Below are 21,836 nucleotides of genomic sequence, written 5' to 3'. Positions count from 1 at the left end.
GAGGTTGCAGCGAGCCAAGATCGTACTACTGCACTCTATCCTGGGTGACAAGAGTGAAACTCCATCTCAAAAAAATAAAAGTATAAACTATAAACTAAGTTCCTCCCAAAGCTAGCTCAGCCCACAGCCAGGAATGAACAAGGACAGCTTGGAGGTTAGACATGGAGCTGGTTAGGTCTGCTCTCTTTCCCTGTCTCAGTTTTTTGCAATGGCGGTTTGAATGACAGCTTCTCATTCTTTCTGCAGAGCCACACTGGGGGTCATGGGAAAACAAAGTGATGCTCTTTGGATGGAGTCATTCATGAACTTCAGGTGTACCGACCACACTATCCTCCTCACTCAAGGCCATCCATACGCAGACTTAAAATCCAAAGAGACTCCTCTGTGGCAGTGCAAAAGGACAGGGGGTTAGCTTGGCGGGTTTTCCTAGAGAACCCTCATTTCAGTCTAGTGAATTTAACGTTCTTTAAGAACATATTTTAATAATTTTTTTTAAAAGCTTAATATGTTGAATAGGTGATATTTTCACATGGTACAAAATTTGAATGGCAGGCTGGGTGCGGTAGCTCACGCCTGTAATCCAGCACTTTGGGAGACCGAGGCAGACGAATCACTTGAGGTCAGGAGTTCGAGACCAGCCTGGCCAATATGATGAAACCCTGTCTCTACTGAAAATACAAAAATTGGCCGGGCGTGCTGGCTCAAGCCTGTAGTCCCAGCTACTCAAGAGGCTGAGGCAGGAGAATTGCTTGAACCCGGGAGGCGGAGGTTGCAGTGAGCTAAGATCGTGCCACTGCACTCCAGCCTAGGCAACAAGAGTGAAACTCTGTCTCAAAAACAAAGCAAAACAAAACAAAAACCAAAATTTGAATGCCGTAAAATGGTATACAGAAAAGGTAAGTCTATCTCCCATCTCTTTTCCCCCATTACCACCTGCTCATTCACCACTCCCTCCTCCACTTGTCATTACTGGGTTAATACTCGTTTAAAAACTAACAGGACCTCTGCTTCTGGGAAGATGGAGTAGATGGACTTTTCTCTATTCTTTCTGTTAAGTACAACTAAAAACCCTGGATATTACATAAATTATAAATAATTTAGTAAATATATAATATATAAAATGGCCCTTAAAAGGCAGAGAAAAGAAGGCAGGCCAGCTAAGGATCTCAGGACCCAAGAAACAACACAGTGATGAATTCTCTAGGTTTTCTTTTTGTTTCTTGTGTCCCAGATTTGGAGTTGAAGAAGCCGGCAACCCAGAAGTGTTGGTAAGCTCAGATGCAAAAAGCCCCCCCAAAAATTTGCTCTCTCTAGCCAAATGACCAGCCTAGTAAGACAGAACACGTGGGTTTGTTCCAGGGATATAAGGATGGTTCGTTATTTGAAAATGAATCTCATCCACCAAATTAATGAACTAAAAGAAGAAAACTTACATGATGCTCTCTATCAATGCAGAAAATGCAAAATTTAGCACATATTTATGATTTCAAAAATCTCAGGAAAAATAGACATAGAGGGGGAATTTCCTGAACTTGATACAGGGTATAACACCATAAGCCTTCAGCTAACATACTTAAGGGTGAAACTGAATGCTTTGCCCCTAAGATGGGGAACAAACCAAGGATATTAGTCTCACCACTTATCCAACATAATGCTATAATTTCTAGCCAGTGCAATAAGGTAAGAAATGGAAATAAGTCATATAGATAGGAAAAGAAGGAATAAGACTCACTATTTGCAGATTACATAATTGTGTACATAGAAGATCCCGAGGCATCCACAAAAAACTCTCTCAGAACTAATAAGTAAGTTTAGCAGGGTTATAAGATACAAGATAACACACAAAAATCAATTGCATTTCTGTGTACTAGCAATGAACATACGGATATCAAATTTTTAAAAAATACCATTTCGGCTGGATGTGGAAGTTCATGCCTGTAATCCCAGCACTTTGGGAGGATGAAGTGGGAGGATCACTTGAGTCCAGGAGGTCAAAATCAACCTAGGCAACATGGTGAGACCTTGTCTCTGCAAAAAATACAAAAATTAGCTGAGCGTGGTGGTGCATGCCTGCAGTCCCAGCTACTGGGGAGGCTGAGGTGGGAAGATTGCTTGAGTGTGGCAGGCAGAGGTTGCAGTGAGCCGAGATCACCCTACTGCACTCCAGCCTAGGCAACAGAGTGAGACCCTGTCTCAAAAAATAAAATAAAATAAAATAAAACAAAACAAAACAATACCATTTGTAGTTGCTCAAAAAAAGAGAGAAATAAGTGTAACAAACATGTTACACGTAACAAAGCATGTGTAGGATTTGTTTTTTGTTTTGTTTTTGTTTGGTTGGCTTTTTTGAGACAGAGTTTTGCTCTTGTTGCCCAGGCTGTAGTGCAATGGTGTGGTCTCGGCTCACTTTGACCTCCGCCTTCTGGGTTCAAGCGATTCTCCTGCCTCAGCCTCCCGAGGAACTGGGATTACAGGCACCCCCACCACCACCACGCCCGGCTGGTTTTTTGTATGTTTAGTAGAGTCAGGGTTTCACCATGTTGGCCAGGCTGGTCTCGAACTCCTGACCTCAGGTGATCCACCCGCCTCGGCCTCCCAAAGTTCTGGGATTATAGGCATGACCCACCATTCCCGGCTGCTTGTATCAGATTTAAATGCTGAGAACTACACAACACTGATGAAAGAAATCAAAGATCTATGTAAATGGAAACCCCATACTGTACTCAGGAATTGGAAGACTCAACAAACTAAAGATGCCAACTTTCCCCAAATTGACACACAGGTTTAGCACACTTTCTATAAAAATCCCAGTCATATTTTTTATAGATAAAGACAAGATTACTCTAAAATTTATATGGAAAGGCAAAGGAAATAGAATAGCTAAAAGAATTTTGAAGAAGAAAAATAAAGTAGCAGCACATATATCAATGAATCAGAATAGAAAATCCAGAAATAGGCCCACCCAAATATGCCCAACCAGTTTTTGACAAAAGTGCAAAAGGAATTCAATGGAGGAAAGATAACGTTTTCAAAAAATGGCGCTGGAGCAAATGGACACAAAACTTAGCCCTAGGTCTGGCGTCTTTTACAAAAATTAATGGGTCACAGACTTAAGATGTAAAACATAAAACGATCACACTTTTTTTTTTTTTTTTTGAGACGGTCTCCCTCTATCCCCCAGGCCTGGAGTGCAGTGGCGCAATCTCAGCTCATTGCAACCTTCGCCTCCTGGGCTCAGTTGATCCTCCAGCCTCAGCCTTCCAAGTAGCTGGGACTTACAGGCGTGAGCTACCAGGCCTGATTAATTTTCGTATTTTTTGCAGAAATGGGGCTTCGCCATGTTGCCCAGGCTGTTCTCGAACTCCTGAGCTCAAGCAATCTGCCCACGTCAGCCTCCCAAAGCGCTGGGATTACAGGCGTGCGCCACCGCACCCAGCCAAAACTATAAAACTTTTAGAAAAGAACATAGAAGAAAATCTTTGTGTTCTGGGGGCAAGGAGCTCTGAGACTTGACACCAAAAGCGTGCCCCATAAAAGGAAAAATTAGATTTTATTTAGGGGTTAAGAGTTTAGACTCTGGACTCTCTCAGCCCTGGTTTTACTAGTTAGCCCTATCACTAACTACGTTGGGCATTTAAAACTCCTCTGTTGTCCCACGTGGTGCATGCGTGATTGTAGATGAAGACACACATCCTGAAGGCAGAAGTAGTTGGTTGGTGACAGAGTCTGGGTTACAACCCCTGGTCTCCTGATTCCGAGTCCAGGTGAAACACTTTCCCCCTGCAGTCGACCCTGTTACAGAGGATAAAAAGGCACGTTATAGACTAGGAGAAAAATTTTGCCTACCACATATGTAACAAAGGACTAGCAGGTAGGACAGCTGAAGAACTCGACGTTCAACGGGGTAGAAGAACAAACAATTCAATAGAATATGGGCAAAAGACATGAAGAGGCATTTTGCCAAACATACGGTGCTATGATCTGAATATTTGTGTTCTCCTCAAATTCCTGTGTTGAAGTCCGAACCCCCAAGGTATTGGTACTAGGAGGTACAGGGGCTCTGGGAGGTGATTAGGTCATGAAGGTGGCGCCCTCATGAATGGGATGAGTGTCTTTATAAAAGAGACCTTTGCCAGGTATGAGGTTACAGTGAGAAAACATCTGTCTATGAAGAAAGTGGGCCCTCACCAAACACAGTCTGCTGGCACTTTGCTCTTCAACTCCCCAGCTTCCAGAACTGTAAGGAACACAATTCTGTTGTTTATAAGCCACCCAGTCTATGGTATTTTGTGATAGCAGCCCAGACAGACTAAGACAGGTGACACACAAACATGAAAAGATGTTCAACATCATTAGCCATTAGGGAAATGCTGATTGAAACCACAGCGAAATATCATGCTACAGTTTTCAGCAGGGCTGAACTAGAAAATAGTGACCCCACCAAATGCCGGCAAGGATATGGGGTAAGTGGGTCGCTCAGACATTGCTACTGGGAGTGTAGAATGCTACAGTCACTTTCATAAACAGTTTGTCAGTTTCTTAAAAAACGAAATCTGCAACTACCATATGACCCAGCACTTGCACCCCGGGCATCTATCCGAGAGAAATGAAAACTTAACGTTTGCACAAAAACCTGTGTAGGAACGTTCAATCAGCTTTATTCATAATATGCCCAAACAGGAAACAACTCAGCCGTCCTTTGGTAGGTAAAATAGTTAAGCAAATTGTGACACCCCTGTGTCGTGTCAATAAAAAAGAAGCAAATTACTGATACATAACAATCTGGGTGAATCTCCAGAGGATTATGTTGAATGAAAAAAGTCAGCCCCTGAAGGATACATACTGTATGATTCCATTTACATAACATTCTTGAAATGCTAAAATTATAGAGATGGGGAACAGATTTGTGGTGGTTAAAGATGGTGTGGGGTGGGAAGAAAGTAGATGTGGCTATAAAAGGGTACCATGAAGGATTCTCGTGGTGATGGAAATTTCTGTATTTTTATTGTATCGGTGTCAATATCCCGGTTGTGATATGCTAATACAGTTTTGCAGGATGCTACCCTTAGAGGAAATTAGATAAGATCTGGCATCTCTCTGTATTATTTTTTAATTGCATGCGGATCTACAATTATTTTAAAATAAAAAGTATGGTTGAAATAACTATCAGGAAGCTTAGCCTGCTGGGGATTAAGACATCGAAATTGCAGAAGGCTTTAGCAAAGCTATACTACTGCAAGGATAGTTCACACTTGAATTAGCTTGAAACATTACCCATCTATGTCACCTTAGAAAGCAGAAAATGGATCTTTGTTGGAGTGGGACACTAGATGGCCAGGGTTTGGCAGAGCCTGCCCAACAAAAATAGCTTCGAAATTGACTTTATTCTCAGGAAGGCTCTTCCTGGACCGTGGCAAACATAGCCATCGCAAATGCTGGCTCACTTTCTGTCAGCCAGCAACGCTGCTGGAAAGAGGGCTTCTTACTCAGCTGTACCAGCAAGCTGTCTCCAGGAGCGGGGGCTGGAGAGACAGCCAGGGCTGCTTTAGGCCAGTGTGGCTGAGGGTGTGTCTAGCTGCTTCTGCCCCAGGAACAAGGTCTGTCCTGGTACTCACGGCTTCCTTTTCTCTTGCAGACGCCCACTATTGCTTGGTTCTACTTCCTTTATCCCGACTGGCCGTCGGACTTATGCCGGTGCAGTGGAGCCGGTGAGTGGAAGCCCAGCTACCGGGAGCCAGTTGGATGGTCAGAACCCTTTCCTTTGGGCCCCTGGGCCCTGAGCTACCCTCAGAGTGGGGGGCTTTAGTGTTTCCAGGACACTCGGAGCCACTTTCTCACTTAAACCTCCTCCAAAGCCCCTCATCAGTAATGCGCTCACATGCCCCAATCCATGTGGGAAGGAAGCAGTAATGAGGCACTCCAGCCCCTCCCAGCCAGGAAGGTATCGGTGGAGGCCTAGTGTGCAGCCAGAACTCCCAGCCCCACCCAGCAAGTTAGGGGTTAAGAGTTTAGACTCTGGAGGTCTGGCGCAGTGGCTCACGCCTGTAATCCCAGCACTTTGGGAAGTTGAGGTGCGTGGATCATCTGAGGTAGGGAGTTCGAGACCAGCCTGGCCAACACGGAGAAACCCCGTCTCTACTAAAAACACAAAATTAGCTGGGCGTGGTGGTACATGCCTATAATCCCAGCTACCCGGGAGGCTGAGGCAGGAGAATCACCTGAACCCAGAAGGTGAAGGTTTTGCTGTGAGTCGAGATCACGCCACTGTACTCCAGCCTGGGCAACAGCAGCCAAACTCTATCTCAAAAAAAAAAAGGAAGAAAGAAAGAAGAGTTTAGACTCTGGAATCTCTTAGCCCTGGTTTCAGTTCCAGCTCTATCACTCACTACATTGAGCATTTAAAAAAGACCACTGCTTCTCACATGTAGCATGGGGGGCTGTAGATGAGATTCTGAAGGCAGAAGTAATTTTCCCAAGCAACATTGCTGGTTGGTGGCAGAGTTTGGGTTAGAACCTGGCCTTTCCACTATACCTTGGTGCTTCTCCAGACACCAAGAACAAGGTAGGGAGGGCCAGGCTGGGGCCACTCAGGAAGCACTAGCTCTCACTGCACAGAGGGTGGAGAGGCCCGGTCACTTTGCCCCTGTACCCCTGGTTCCTAACATGGAATCTGACGTTGTAAAACAGGTTGGCAGCAAAGCTGTCCTGGTCACAGGCTGTGACTCTGGATTTGGGTTCTCGTTGGCCAAGCATCTACATTCAAAAGGCTTCCTTGTGTTTGCTGGCTGCTTGATGAAGGTAAGAGACAGTTATCTTCTTCCCCATGGTCTTTTACACAAAGTCATTGTTTTATAGTCTTTTAAAAATTCCTTTCCTAACAACTGGCTCACCTTTGCTTAAACCAGCCTGTCCATTTTCCACTGGCTTTGGTCCCACTTGTTCTTCATAGCTTTGTCCATCCATCATCCATGCATCCATCCATCCATCCTCTCATCCATCCATCATTTGTCAAATGCTATGATGTACCTGACACTTTGCTAGGTGTAGTAGAAGAATGAGATCTTGTCCCTGCCCTGAAGTTGCTCCCTGTCAAGTGGTGAGGAGACAGCCATGCGTAGACACAGCTGAAGAATTAGAGTGAAGAAGATTCTCAGGGGTGTGCGAGAATGTTCAGTGAGACTGTATAGAAGGAAGGGATAGATGATGGCAGGCCAGAGGAAGTGACTTCCATGGCAAGTAAATAACGCTGCCATAGGTGGAGACTGGGAGGAGTTACCTGCTGGACAGGAGGACTATCCTGAGCAGAGGCTTGAAAGCATGAGGCTCCTTTGGGACACATTAAGGAGAATTTAAGGGGCATGAAGGGAAGCACTGGGACCTGAGACTGCAAAAACAAACAGTGGGTAGGACTCCAGTTAGAGAGTTGTGCGCCCACCACCACCGTCCACTTTCAGAACACTCCGTCACTCAGAATTCTCCCTCTCGACCACTGGGAGTTAGTCTCCACGTACACCTCTAGCCCTGAGTGGCCACTGATTTCTATTTCTTTAGGTTTGCATTTTCTGGACTTTTCATCTACATAGAATCATACAATACATGGCCTTTTGTGCCAGGCTTCTTGAACACTTAGTGTAATGTTTTTGAGAGTCATCCATGTTGCAGAATGCATAAGTAGTTTGTCCCTTTGTATTGCTGAATGGTATTCTATTGTGTGCCTATACTATATATATATATATATTTTTTTTGTATTTAATTTTTTTTTTTTTTTTTTTTTGAGACAGAGTTTCACTTTGTCACCCAGGCTGGAGTGCAGTGAGTGCAATCTCAGCTCACTGCAACTTCTGCCTCCCAGGTTCAAGTGATTCCCCTGCCTCAGCCTCCCGAGTAGCTGGGACTACAGGCATGAGCCACCAGGCTCACCTAAGTTTTGTATTTTGATTAGAGACGGGGTTTCACCATCTTGGCCAGGCTGGTCTCAGACTCCTGACATCAGGTGATCCACCTGCCTTGGCCTCCCAAAGTGCTGGGGTTTCAGGCGTGAGCCACCGCGCCCTGCCACCTATACTATATATATATATTTTTTGAGACAGAGTCTCGCTCTGTTGCCCAGGCTGGAGTGGAGTGGAGTGATCTTGGCTCACTATAAGCTCTGCCTCCCGGGTTCATGCCATTTTCCTGCCTCAGCCTCCCAAGTAGCTGGGACTACAGGCACCCACCAACACATGCCCGGCTAACTTTTTGTATTTTTAGTAGAGATGGGGTCTCACCGTGTTTGCCAGGATGGTCTCAATCTCCTGACCTCGTGATCCGCCCGCCTCAGTCTCCCAAAGTGCTGGGATTACAGGCGTGAGCCAATGTGCCCAGCTATACTATATTTTTAAAACATCCATTCGCTAGTTGATGGATGTCTGGATACAAATGTTTGGATTTTGGGTTATTGTGAATAATGATGCTGTGAACTTTCACACACAGGTCTCTCTGTAGATGTGTGTTTTCTACCTAGCTCCTTTTAATGAAATTTAAAAACCAAGATCTGGGCATCAGGTGGGCTCATTGCCAGTGGGGCCTGGGGCATTGCTCATCTTGTCCCTGTCAGTGGACGGAGCTACAAGATGTATATATATCATCACATGCAAGCACACACATGCACACACTCTATAGCATACATATAAAGTCAGTGTAACCTTGTGATTTTATTTATTCATAAAATCATGGGGTTATGTTGATCTACTCCAATTCAACACAAAGCATTCTTCCTTGCTTATCTCATTCCATATTTGTTTCCTCCTTCTCCTGCAGTTAGACCCTAATTCCTATTTCAATATCTTGACTCAATTGATTGGTCCTACAATACACACAACGTAGTTTCAGAATTGCTACATTCATACCATTACAGACAGCAAACCTTACTAAGTAGATGTGTCGGCTTGGATCCTCCAAGAAGTCAGTGCCAAAATAGGGGTAGATGTGCGAGAGATTGATTAGGGAAATGCCTAGAATGTTTCAAGGGGGAAGGGGCAGAAAAAGGCAGGGAAAGCTTGTGATTGCAATACAGTGTGTGATAAGAAATCGCAAGGAAGGAAGATTAGGGAGGCAGAGCCTCAGACTGCAGTGTCTGTCGTCTGAGAGTCTTGGCTGGGACCTTGGGGAAGCCCCAAGAAAAGGTAGTTTGTTAGAGGAGACCAGTGTTGGCCAGGAGTGGTCCTGCGATCCCTCCGTGTGCGGCCATTGGCTGAGGGCAGGCCAGGCACGTGTGGTCGTGGCGTTCACGCCATGGCTGTGAAGTTGCAGGGGTTGTGATGGTGTAGCTGTCAACCATTCCTGCAGCAGACTTCCCTGAAGGGAGGTCTCAGTGGGGCACCTCCATGGTTGCCATAGTAGAGCTTATTTAGGATTTCGTTAAAGTGTTTTTTGACTTTAAAGGTATGACTGAAAGTATATAAAGCATTATTATTACTTTTTCTTTCCTTTTTTTTTTTTGAGACGGAGTCTCGCTCTGTCACCCAGGCTGGAGTGCAGTGGCCGGATCTCAGCTCACTGCAAGCTCCGCCTCCCGGGTTTAGCCATTCTCCTGCCTCAGCCTCCCGAGTAGCTGGGACTACAGGCGCCCGCCGCCTCGCCCGGCTAGTTTTTTGTGTTTTTTTTTTTTTTTGGTAGAGACGGGGTTTCACCGTGTTAGCCAGTATGGTCTCAATCTCCTGACCTCGTGATCCGCCCGTCTCGGCCTCCCAAAGTGCTGGGATTACAGGCTTGAGCCACCGCGCCCGGCCTATTATTACTTTTTCTAAGACGGAGTCTTGCTCTGTCGCCCCAGCAGGAGCTGGAGTGTAGTGGTACCATCTAGGCTCACTGCAACCTCTGCCTCCCGGGCTCAAGCAATTCCCTCGTCTCAGCCTCCCGAGTAGCTGGGATTACAGGTGCCCGCCACCACGTCCAGCCAATTTTTGTATTTTTAATAGAGACAGGGTTTCACCATGTTGGCCAGGCTGGTCTCAAACTCCTGTCCTCAGGAGATCCACTCACCTTGGCCTCCTGAAGTGCTGGGATTACAGGCGTGAGCCACCACTCCTGGCCCAAAGCACTATTTTTAAAAGTTACTTGTATTAATTTTTGTTTTTTCTTTATCACTATATTATTTATTTGAAATATGCCATTTATTTGTGATCTGTTTTCCTTGTTGTTGATTCTTGTTGATATAATTTCATTTCTGAATATATAAACCATTAACAAGGCTGTAAAGTCAAAAATTATACAAATAGGTAAAATCAAAGTAGTGTTATTCCCTTACCTCCTATCTGTTCCACTCCATTCTTTCATTTTCCCCCATGTTACACAAGTGTTTGCACATTGCATATACTCTTTGGTTTTTTAAAACATTAACAATGTATCTTGGAAATCAGTTTGTATGGCCTCACAGAGCCCGTATGGCCTCACAGAGCCCGCGTGGCCCCACAGAGCCCGCGTGGCCCCACAGGGTCCGCATGGCCTCACAGGGTCCGCGTGGCCCCACAGAGTCCGCATGACCCCACAGGGTCCGTATGGCCTCACAGAGTTTGTACGGCCTCACAGGGTCCGTATGGCCTCACAGGGTCCGTATGGCCTCACAGAGATCTTTCTCACTTTGTTAACAGCTTTGAAGCACCCCACTGAGTGGGTGGGTCATAATTTACTTCACCAAAATCTCCTGTAGATAAGCATTTAGGTGCTTTCAATATTTTGCAATTACAAATAATGCCACAATGAATAACCTTGTAGTTTCGTTATTATTGGGGGGTTATCCCTTTTTTGTCTTTTTTTTGAGATGGAGTTTCGCTCTTGTTGCCCAGGCTAGAGTGCAGTGGCCCAGTGTCGGCTCACTGCAACCTCCACCTCCCGGGTTCAAGCAATTCTCCTGTCTCAGCCTCCCAAGTAGCTGGGATTAGAGGTGTCCGCCACCACACCTGGCTAATTTTTGTATTTTTAGTAGAGAAGGGGCTTCACCATGTTGGTCAGGCTGGTCTCCAACTCCTGACTTCAGGCAATCTGCCCACCTCGGCCTCCCAAAGTGCTGGGATTACAGGCGTGAACCATTGCATCCAGCCATTGGGGGGCTATCTTTAGAGTAAATTTCTGGGAGTGAGATTGCTCTTATCAGAGGGTAAATAAAATATATTGTCATTTTAAAGATATTCCCAAATTTTCCATCATAGGGGTCATGTAATTTTACATTCCTATGCATCAAGCTGTTGGTTTTTGCCAGTCTGATAGGTGGGAAATGTACCTCCGTGTTGTTTTTATTGTATTTCTCTTCTGAGCGCGTTCTTTAAGGACATGACCCAGAAGCTTCCCAGATATCACCTGTGCTCTCATTCTCTTGGCCAGAACTTAGTCACATGGCTTTACCTGGCTGCAAGGAAGGCTGGAAAATGTAGTGAGTATTCTGAGACAATATGTACCTGGCCTAAAACGTCAGGCATTCTACTACTACAGAAGAAGGACGAAGGGAAGTGTGGGCATTCAGGACAACTTGCTTTCTCTGTTCAGTGGGTGAGACATTCTTCTTTATTTTCAAGGCCGTAGGAACCTAGGGGAGGAATTTTCCATACTATGTTTGATATCTTTGTAATATTTGATACCTGTTCAATGTAAAATTTCAATAATATAAACAAGTACAAGCAATCATTTATATTGACATGCTCTGAACATCTTTCCATCTGGATCAGAGAAGGTTTTTTTTTTCCTTTTCATCTTTACTTCTTTTGAATTGTGAAACTGGTAAAACATATACATAATAACTTCAAATAATACAGAAGTATATTATGTAACAAAGTGAAGTCTTCCCAATCTCTTGTTCCAAGGCAGCTTAAACGCAGGTGTATACATTATTTGTGACTTTTGCTATTACAGGTTGAGTATCTCTTATCTGAAATGCTTGGGACCAGATGTGTTTTAGATTTTGGATTTTTCCAGATTTTGGAATATTTGCATTATACTCGCTCAGCATCTCTGATCTGAAAATCCAAAATCCAAAGTGCTCCAATGAGTATTTCCCTGGAGCATCATGTCAGCACTCAAAAAGTTTCAGATTTTGGAACATTTCAGATTTGGGATTATTGGATTAGAAATGCTCAACCCGTATTAACAAAGTCTTGGTGAGTCATGTTGCACGTACGTCTTTGCCTCCTTCCTCTGGCGGTTCTTGAGAACACTGTGTAGATGTGAAAGTGCAAGCTGCAAAGGCGTGCAGGTTTCAGGTTTTGTTCAGATCCCCAAACCGCTCCCCTGAAAGGCTGTCGCACTCCTGACAGTGCTCGAGGGAACCCGTCTGGGGAGGGTTCTGGGGAATGGGTGTGGCATCCTCGGTGCTGGGTTCTTCTGCAGAATGTGGACCTGCCTCAGCAGGTCCCAGCAAGAACCATGATGCCATAAAAATGTTTTAAAGTCCCTTGTCCGATGTTAGGCTTCTGTGCCGTTGTGCTGGCTTGTCCAGTGACACAGGGAGCTACACTCACATTCCACAGCACAGGGCAGAGGCTGCTCAGTGCTGCAGAAGACTCTTCAAAAGGGCCTTGGGTTCTCGTCCCAGATTGACCACTAACCCCGGAAGGAGGCAAACATGTCTCCTCCCTGGGCCTCAGTTTCCTCTTACTTACACCAATAGGGTTGGACTGGCAGTCTTAGGTCCTTCCACTCCTGCAACAGTGAGTCTAGAATTGGTTGACTGGTATTTTGAGGAAAGTACCAGACAAGCTCATTGGCAGGTTATGTCTGTTGGTATCTACCTCTTGACCCATTCCATCCGCTGTCTCAGATCAGTCAGGCAAGTCAGAAAGCAGTTAGCACCACCAGAGACTTTGGATAAGGCACCATGGGGGTTGAAAGGGGGAGTTTGTTTCTAGCCTGATTCTGTAGTGTTAGCCCCACGACGGATTCTGGCCACATCTGTACCTGAACACTCGGTCTGCTCTTGTTCAGAATTAGTGTTCCTCTTCTGTCTCATATCTCATTGCCTTGGGCCAACTCAAGGACTTAGCTCCAGCAGATGTCTGCCACCTCCTACGTCACTGGCTCCACGCTCTCTCCTGGGTCATTTCAGCACACACACACACACACACACTCACTCACACACTCACTCAGTCATACACAGAGACCTACACCACCATATCCTGTGTACATTACCTCCCCACATCTCTGCTCCTTGTTGCAGAAAAGCACCCCCAGAGGGGGTGCAACACACCTGGATCAGGCTTTGCCCCATCACGCTGTTTATGTACTTGTTTATTTATTCAGCAGATGTTTACTGAGCACCTAAGATAAGCTGCCAGTGTTCCCTGTTGGAGATACAGCATATAACAACTCAGTGAAAAGTTCCTGCCCTTGTGGAGCTTAGATTCCAAGGGGGGATGATAGACAAGGAATAAGATAAGTAAATTGCTTCTCTGAGGGGTGGTAAAAGCAGTAGAGAAAAATAAAGCAGGAAAAGAAGATACAGCATGAATGTGGTAGATGGGGTGTCAGATTTTCAAGAGGGAGGAAAGATCACACCAAGAAAGTAGATTGGAGCTCCCTCATCCAAAGGAGGTGTGGGAGCGAGTGTCACAGAAATCCAGGGGAAGAGGGACAGCCCAGTACAAAGCCCCAGGAGGGAGTGTGCAGGGTGTGCCTGAGAAAGAGCACGAAACTCCTGTGGCTGAAGCAGAATGAGCGGGGAGTAATGTGAAGTGAGGGGCACGGGAGCAGATCTTGTATCAGCACAGGAAAGGCTTAATGACAGGTGGCGTCTCACCACCATCTGGAAGGATGAACGGGAGCTCCCTGTGAAACGGGGGCAGGTGGCATATGAGGCACTGCCAGTAGTTTGAGGTGGCCAAAGCCCGGTGCCCTGGTGAGCTGGGAAAAGAAGGCAGGACCAGACCAGGAAGGTCCCTGAGTGCCTCTGACCCAGCTTTTGTCAAGGATACCAACAGCCCCCATTTTCCCAAATCCATTGGCCACTTCCCAGACCACATCGTGCTCAACCCAGCAGCAGCTTTTGACCAAATAAACCACCCTTGCCCGTAACACTTTGTTTCTTGACTCCATGCTCTCAGGGTTCTTCCCGTCTGCTTGCTAGCTCCTCCTCCTGCCCGTCCTGTGAACGTTACGGTGCCCAGGCTCGCTCCCCTCTGAAGTGTTTCTAACACGTGTGATGAGATGCTGACATATAACATGGGTTGAGCGTCCTCATGTTCTTCCCTGAGGTGCTAAACCATCTTAACATGTACGCTAGAGACTGAAACCTTTTTGCCAGAATCAGCTCATTGGCTGCCTCAGTGTTATAAGAAATGGCAGTAGAAGAGGTTGAGTGGCTGGAAAGCGTTGTTAGTGTGCTGCTATTTTTCCCTCCGATGGCAAGTAAAACGAGGTGGGCTTCATATGAATGGCTTGGAGAGCTTCTGGACTTCTCCAAGCTCTGGAACTCCCCGGAGAGCTTCTTGGCTTAGCATGTGTGCCCTGGAGTCTGGAGGCCACAGAAGGTGATGCTAATGTCTACCAGAAGAAGTCTAAAGGCCCGAGATTGAGGTAGGAGTAGCTGGTCTGGGAGCAGAGCACGGAGAGCTGGTGGGGAGAGGGCTGTCCTTCCACCCGGGCAGGTAACAGTTGCCTGGCCCTGTGTGGACAATAGAGAGAGCTGCTTGGAGTCACCTTAAGGGTAACCATCCAGTGAGCTGGCTAGGAGGATCCACGTGGCCCCAGCCAGAAGCGGGTACATCACCGAGGCCAGGGGCTGAGGGAGCAGATGCCCGCTCGGGGGGAGGCACGCTGCCCTGCCTCTGGAGCGGCGGTCAGAGGTCTCCAGGGCAGAATACTTGTGGACTCTGCAGAAGCACCCCAAGAAGGAATAGCTGGCTTTTGTGCGCCTGCCATCTCGGGGCAGCAACAACAGACAACAGCCAGCCTCAGATGACTACAGTCTTGCCCCTAATTTGCTGCCCCTGGATCCAACCTTGGAAGGATCAGAAATTAAGACTAGGAGGGGAGGAGGAGCTAGAAAACGATGAGAAAGACAACCTCCACCAGCACCTACTTCCCGCAGCCCTCAGGGCCGGGCAGGGGAAAGCTTTACCTTGCATACAAGTTTGGGAGTTTGGGTTTTCAAACCGGGCTGGGCTGGAATTATTTGCTTACGAGACTGAACAGGATTCTTCATGCCAAAACAAAGAGGCTCTCTGTCCACTGTCTGAGAATGAGTGGAAAAGCTATAAGACTTGCCTGAAATTTCATCCAGGGCTGGAAAAAATAGCTTACAGGTGAGGTTGAAAGGGACAGTAAGATTAAAGAAGCGGATTTATCAATAAGCCGGTCGCACAGGCACCAACACAGCGGAACCAAAAGCTTGTCCCTGAGCAGCTGGACAGAGGTGGACAGAGACTCCAGAGACCTGCAGAGGGAGCTCAGAGACCTGCAGAGGAAGCACAGAAACCCTGGGGCCAGGGAGGTGGCATGGCCCAAGGGGCAGTCTTGGTCTGAGGACAGGTAGACCCTGAAGGCGACGGGCCAACAGAGTCTGCAGCCAGCAGGCTGAGGGTGGTTGGGAAGGTTTCCCTGAATAACTGGGGACACACTGGTAGTTTCTCTCCCTGTTGGCATGGTTGTCAGGAGCAGGGTGTGGAGGCTGCCCAAAGGCAAATGAGGGTTCCTGGGGGTCTGTCAGGTGAAGGCAGGAGGGTAGCATTGCTCTCCTGTGGAGCCTGAACGCTAAGCCTGAAGCCATGGGCAGTGAGAGTAATCCCCTAGTTTCCTTTGAAAGAAGACTCTTCATTGTCAAACTGCCAAATTAAGAGTTTACGTCGGCAACCTGACTTGGAGTTGGGGGGGTTCCCCTGAGGACTGCAGGGACCTTGTGATGCTGTCTGGGGCACTGGAGAAGTCTTGTATAGGGGTCTGAGAAGAGCTGAATGATAGCAACAGGGTTAACCAAGTCCCAAGAGGAAGGACATTGAGATGCCTCTTGTGCATTTCAGCTAGCATCCCCCTTCCCGGGGTTCAGACCATGTGAGCTCCACTCCAAGGGGCATTTGAAGAGCCGCCAGATGGAAGACTGTATTAAAGCAAGACACGTGTTTTCCTGGCACCTGTGTGCCACCTGTGGAAGAGAGGGGTCTGCAGACACCACGTCGTCACACCCTAGATTTGAAGATGGCATCAGTTCTTTCTTGGTGGAGTCCTCTGTGGGAATGACAGCACGAGCTCCAGGCCCATCTGTCCTGTGTTGAGACACACATGCCTGTGTCTTGTTTGGGAAGCTCGGCACATCTAGGGGATTTCAGAGTCAAACTTTAGACCCACCGGCCTCCAGCCTGGCTGCTCGGTCCAAAGGCCTCCCTGGTGCCAGGCCTCTGCAGAGACTCAGTGGGTCATGTCACATTGCTTTTTCAAAGGGCCACTGGGGAGGCTTTCTTTCAATGGAAGACCAGGCTGTGCAGATGACAGTCAAAGAAAGGAAGGGGTGTTAGGGGAGATCAGACCGACCTCCTGTCCAATGCCTGGATTGTCTCTGTACCACATTTCCCACACCCCACCCTCAAGCATGCCCCCAACCCCCAAACATCCCTCCTATCTTACCCCCAAACAACCCCCCACCCACACTCATTGCCTAAACACCTCCAGGCAGCCCATGCCATCTCCAGACTGAAGATCACACCTCATTTTGAGCTGAACTTGACTTCTTGGTCCTGGCTCTGTTCTCCGTGGCTGCATGGAACAAGTTGGCTCCCTCAGTCATGCTCCACCCAAGTCTTCTCTCCGGGGTGACTGTGTCCAGCACCTCCGGCCCCACTGGGCAGTCCCTTCACCATTTCCTCCTCTGCCCTCTGAAATTGCATGACGCGATTTCTCCTGTCCTGGGGTTGGGGTTCTTCTGGTTGAAAGCATTCAGAAGGCTCAGCCTACCCAGTAGAGAACTTTGCACCCCTGACGTGCGCTGACCGTCCTGGGCTTTCCACCCTTGCCTGCGCCTGGGATGTTTGCTTCGGTAGCAGCTGTGTGTGCCATGGGCAAGCCCTTGGCTGGAGAGTGGGCATTTCTCTACCCCTTTATTCTTGGCAGCTAGTCCAGTCCTCTTACAAGAGGTATCACTATGCCATGCACCACTCAGGAAAGTCACTGCCAGTTAAGTCACTGATGACCAACTCTGTTTAATTTTCACATCGAGTGTAGCTCATGCCTATCGTGAAAGAAACCCTGTTTCATAGAATAGGATGAAATATGACAATACAGCCTGCCTCATGACACGAGGGTTCACTTGACAAAGCACATCAGCACTGAGCACAGTGCTCAGGACAGCGGACACTCAGGAAATGCCATCTGCTTAGACAAAAGCCCCCCGGCAGACCCCTGCCCACCTCACCTCTCCAGCCCTGTGTCCACCACTTCCTTATGTGTCTGCACTGCCTGCCACCGATGGCTCATGGTGGTGTCCTCTCATCTCTTCCCGCAGTGCCCTGTCCTCATCGGCCCCCTCTTGCGAATGTCCTCAGCTGTCTCTGCCTTTGGAAGGTCTCCCCTGCCCGTCCCTCCTGTGTCCCTCCCACCTCCCGCAAGTTTCCATACAGCACACAGTCACCGCGTTGCTTATGTACCCTTCACCGGTCTCCTTCCCTAGAACATGACTCCGGGAACAGGGGCTGAATTATCGATCTTGACCTCCAGTTCCTAGCACGGTGCCGGAGCACGATAGAGGCCCAAGAAACGTTTGCCGCGCGAGTGACGCCTTTCTCGTGTTCAGCAGTACCTGAATTTGTGTGGTGCTTTAGACTCTAACAGGCTGCTTACAAATCCATTTCCTTACTCCATTAATCTGAGCAGGTCAGGACCGGTGGTGATGTTCCTGTTTTACAGCCAGAGAAAAATGGACCCCTGTTAGGGGACACCCCTGAGTGCACAGAGCCTGCTCAGGGACTGAGCTGGGATAGAGGCTGGCTCTGGCCTCTTAGCAGTTTGGAGCTGATGGGCCCTTGGCTCAGAACAGAGGTGGCAAACTGGCAGCCTGCTGGTCCTGTGTGGCCTGTGGACGTGCTCTGGCCCACACCGTGTTTTGTTTTGTTTTTGTTTTTGTTTTTAATGTGCGTAAGTTGCCAACACTTAAAAGAATTAAGAGATTTCCCAATTACTAGCTTAAAAATGTAAGCATCTGGCACCCCTGGGCTTGCATCCCCACACGGGTAATTCCTGACATGTCCTGTACTCGCCAGGGCCCCCACCTGCCCCACACAAGTTTGCAACCCCTGCTTGGAGAAAGAATCTTGTCGTGAGGCCTTGGGGGCCAGCTCTCCATCCTGTTCATCCTGTTCATGGTGTGCCTGTGTCTATAGCTCGGTGCTTGATAGGTCAGCAGTGCTCAGATTCAAAAGAACCGCACGCTGGTGGGCCAGGCCTGGCCAGGCCTCCAGAGAATCCCGTGGGCAGTTGCCAACATGCCTGAGGCGCTGGCCGGGACTTGAGGCCAGCTCCTGCCTTGGCAGGGGTCCTCAGGGTCTGCCTCAGGGTGGGAAGGAAGGAGGTAGAAACAGCTCTTCTCTCCTCCCCAGGACAAAGGCCACGATGGGGTCAAGGAGCTGGACAGCCTAAACAGTGACCGACTGAGAACCGTCCAGCTCAACGTCTGCAGCAGCGAAGAGGTGGAGAAAGTGGTGGAGATCGTCCGCTCGAGCCTGAAGGACCCTGAGAAAGGTCGGGCGCCCCTTCGGGCAGCAGGGGTTGTATGTGCAGCCATTCCAAGGGGCGCTTGCTAAACACCACCTTCCATTGGCTGGCATCCTGCCACCGCACTCCGTTCCTTATTGTTTAGAATCTTCCTCCTGCACGGTAGGGGGAAGGGGATTACACTAAACACCCGTGCAATAGGGCAATGGAAAAATACAGTCAGGAGGTGATTTCAGAGTTCATGGAGTGCTGGGTGGCTACGCACTGATTCAGGTCAGTTCAGCCAACACCCAGTGATGCCCTCTCTGGCCCAGGAGCTGGGTTGGGTGCCAGGGACACAAAGCTCGTCAAGGCATGGTGTGTCCCCAGGACCTCATAGTTTAGCCGAGGGACCGAGTTCAAAATCAGGAGCCATGCATTGAGAGAGGCAGAGCAGCACAGGAAAGAGGGGTCTGTCCAGCCGTGGGGGTGCAGCGAAAACAGGCCGGTTAAGGCAGACTGTGGCAGAGAGCAGAGATAGTCGTTCCAAGAGGAGGGGAGAGCAGGAACCACAGCTGGGAGCAGCACAGGGAGGTAGTAGGGGCTGTTTGTCAGGCAGTGGTATTAGCCCAGCACCTCAACATGAGCCATGGGTCAGGTCACGTGGAGGGGGTGGCGGCAAAGGAGGGTGGGGAGGGAGGTCTTGGATCCCAGGCGAGGGGGCTTGGCCGGTCTCCCGACGGCACTGGGGAGCCCCTGAAGGGGTCGTCCTGAGGGAATGGCCTGGTCACTGTGAGACTTGTGAGGCTCCCTCTGAGGACGGTGGTGGCAGTGTGCAGCTGGATTGAACGGGGGAGTTAAGCGTGGGTTCCAGGGTCTGGAGCTAGGGTGGTAGGTGATGGGAAACAGGAAGGGTCAGGTGTGAGGAGTATTGAGAAGGCGAAGCTGGCCGGACTTGGTGACTTGGATGTGGGGATGAGGTGAGACGTGAAGTCTCTGTCCTGGACACCTGGTGCCCTGCACTGCAGGAACAGGTTGGGAGATAGGGAGATACCGAAGCACCCACCCTGAGGGAATGTCCAGGCTGGAAGAGCTGGTGCCCACGGCAGGAGGTGACACTGGGAGTCGGGGAGATGCACAGAGGGACCCCTGGGAATGTGAGTGTTTGGGGATTAGAGGACGGGGAGAGACAGCTGTCAGAGAGGTTAGATACAGTGCTCCAGAAGCTAAACAACAGAAAGTTTGGGGGAGGGGGCAGTACCAGTAGCCAACAGGGTCAAAAGCTACAGAAAGTTCTAGTGGCATAAGGACTAAGATACCCTTCCAGTTCAGCCAGTGGAGCGCCTTGGTGGGAGGAGCTCTGCCTCCAACCGAGGGAGTGCCATTGGCATAGAATACAGCAGTGGGGATGGAGCTCCCTGGAGCCGGCCACCTAGCAGCATCTGGAGAAGCGAATCTATGACGTTTACCTTTGAGCTCCCTGACAGCGCAGGTAGAAAAGGGATGCCTCATTCAGGCCTCTGCTTTCCCTCAGAATGGGGTGGGGCAGCTCTCAGGAGCTGGGGAAGGAGGAGGAAAGGGCAGGAGTGACCAGATCTCATGCTGGGAGCTCTGCTGAGCCTGTATCAGCCAGACGGATGTGCTGTCTCTCAGAGCAGCTGCCTCAGAGGCTGCATGTGTGGCTATCGGTGACGCTGCTGCTGTGCCTGTCAGTGATGTGCCGCCTCATCAGCCCACTGTCCCTCCCATCCTCCCAACAGGCCATTCACAGGTCCCTCTGTTCTCTGTTCTCACGGAACGTCTGTTTAAGAATTAACAGGCAGAGCCCGCACTCCTGTCCCATTAAGAAAAGGCAGGATGGGCCCCGCTGGGATGATTACCAGCTCAGAACCTGCAGCCTGCTTCGCCGCTCCCTGGCGGTAAATTCTCCCTCCCACCTTCCCTGGGCAGCTGCTATATTGCTTTCATAAACTACTGGGCAGGAAAACAGCTGCATCAGCGTCATAAAGCCATTTGATTATAGTGTGGGTTTTGTGGTGATTTAAAATGCCCAGGGAAAGGCATCATCACCGGAGACCCGAGCAGAGAATGCACCAGGCAGGGCTGCTCAGGCTGGCGGTCCTTGTCCCCTGCCCCCTGCCTCTGGGGCAGAACCACTTCCGCTCTGTGCACTGGACTGGCCCGGTAGCCTAACCTGCAAGGCAGGGCGGCCCGGCCCACCCAGAGGGGAGACATTCACCCCCTGCCCGGGGATCTGAGCTCACACCCCAGCACCAGCCTGATGCACAACAAACCTTCCCCTGCGGCTTTTTCCACGTGGTGCATTCCGGAGAGTGAGTAAACCACTCACCATGAACTTCCTTAACCGATACTGCATTTTTTTTGGAAAAAGATTTGAAGACGTTCAGGTCTGAAAAAACAGCACCTCTGTCAGATACGCAGTGGTGCGTCCCCCAGCTCCCGCTCTCTCTTTCTTCCCCGTCTCCCTCTCCACCCTCTCCCTGCTTCCCCTCTGAGCTCTGCTGTTTCCTGGCCTTGCCTCTGCAATCCCCCCTCAGGCGATGCCGGCTGTGAACTCCAGGTGGCGCCCTCCCAGAGCGTCCCCCCCGCTGTGGCCGCCACCGACCCACACCCCACGCAGGACATGTCAGAAGGGTCCTCTCCCCCTTGCCCCCCCCGAGGGGGCACATTTGAATGGCGAGTCTGATGCCCTGCAGCCTGGCTCTGTGGAACAGTTGCTGCTAAAGCCCAGGGAGCCAGCCACGGTGGGGGGCGGGACGAAGAAGATTGTCTGGTGAGAGCCGCAGAGCCATCTGCCACCGGTCCCCACCCCCGCAGGACGCTGAGGGACGGGACATCTGGAGCCTGGGACCGGCCCTCCCTGTCCCCACCCCAGGGGACACCGAGCCAGTGGGCCCGAGAGCTGGCTGTGGGCACGGCCTGATCTTGGCACATCACTTACCGGTCAGTCAGTCCACATTTCTTTAGTTAATTAATTAGTTTATTTTTTTGAGACAGAGTCTTGCTCTGCCGCCCAGGCTGGAGTACAGTGGCGTGATCTCGGCTCACTGCAACTTCTGCATCCCAGGTTCAAGCGATTCTCCTGCCTCAGCCTCCCAAGGAGCTGGGATTACAGGCGCCTGTCACCATGCCCAGCTACTTTTTTTTTTTTTTTAGTAGAGAAGGGGTTTCAC

General features: G+C 49.3%; 1 protein-coding gene across 1 annotated transcript in view; it reads left to right on the top strand.

Annotated features, from left to right (window-relative positions):
* Positions 1-21,836, top strand: part of BDH1 (3-hydroxybutyrate dehydrogenase, type 1) — a 38,344-nt gene that overhangs the window by 10,013 nt on the left and 6,495 nt on the right. Inside the window, exons 2-4 of the mRNA XM_011961199.1 lie at positions 5,636-5,708; positions 6,688-6,798; positions 18,549-18,690. Of these exons, the coding sequence (XP_011816589.1) occupies positions 5,636-5,708; positions 6,688-6,798; positions 18,549-18,690 (326 nt within the window). The remainder of the gene's footprint in view (positions 1-5,635; positions 5,709-6,687; positions 6,799-18,548; positions 18,691-21,836) is intronic.

Source organism: Colobus angolensis, unplaced genomic scaffold (genome assembly GCF_000951035.1).
Source record: "Colobus angolensis palliatus isolate OR3802 unplaced genomic scaffold, Cang.pa_1.0 Scaffold54, whole genome shotgun sequence".
NCBI lineage: Eukaryota > Metazoa > Chordata > Mammalia > Primates > Cercopithecidae > Colobus > Colobus angolensis.
The sequence above is the reverse complement of the archived record's forward strand: the minus strand, read 5'-3'. Positions and strand labels throughout refer to the sequence as shown.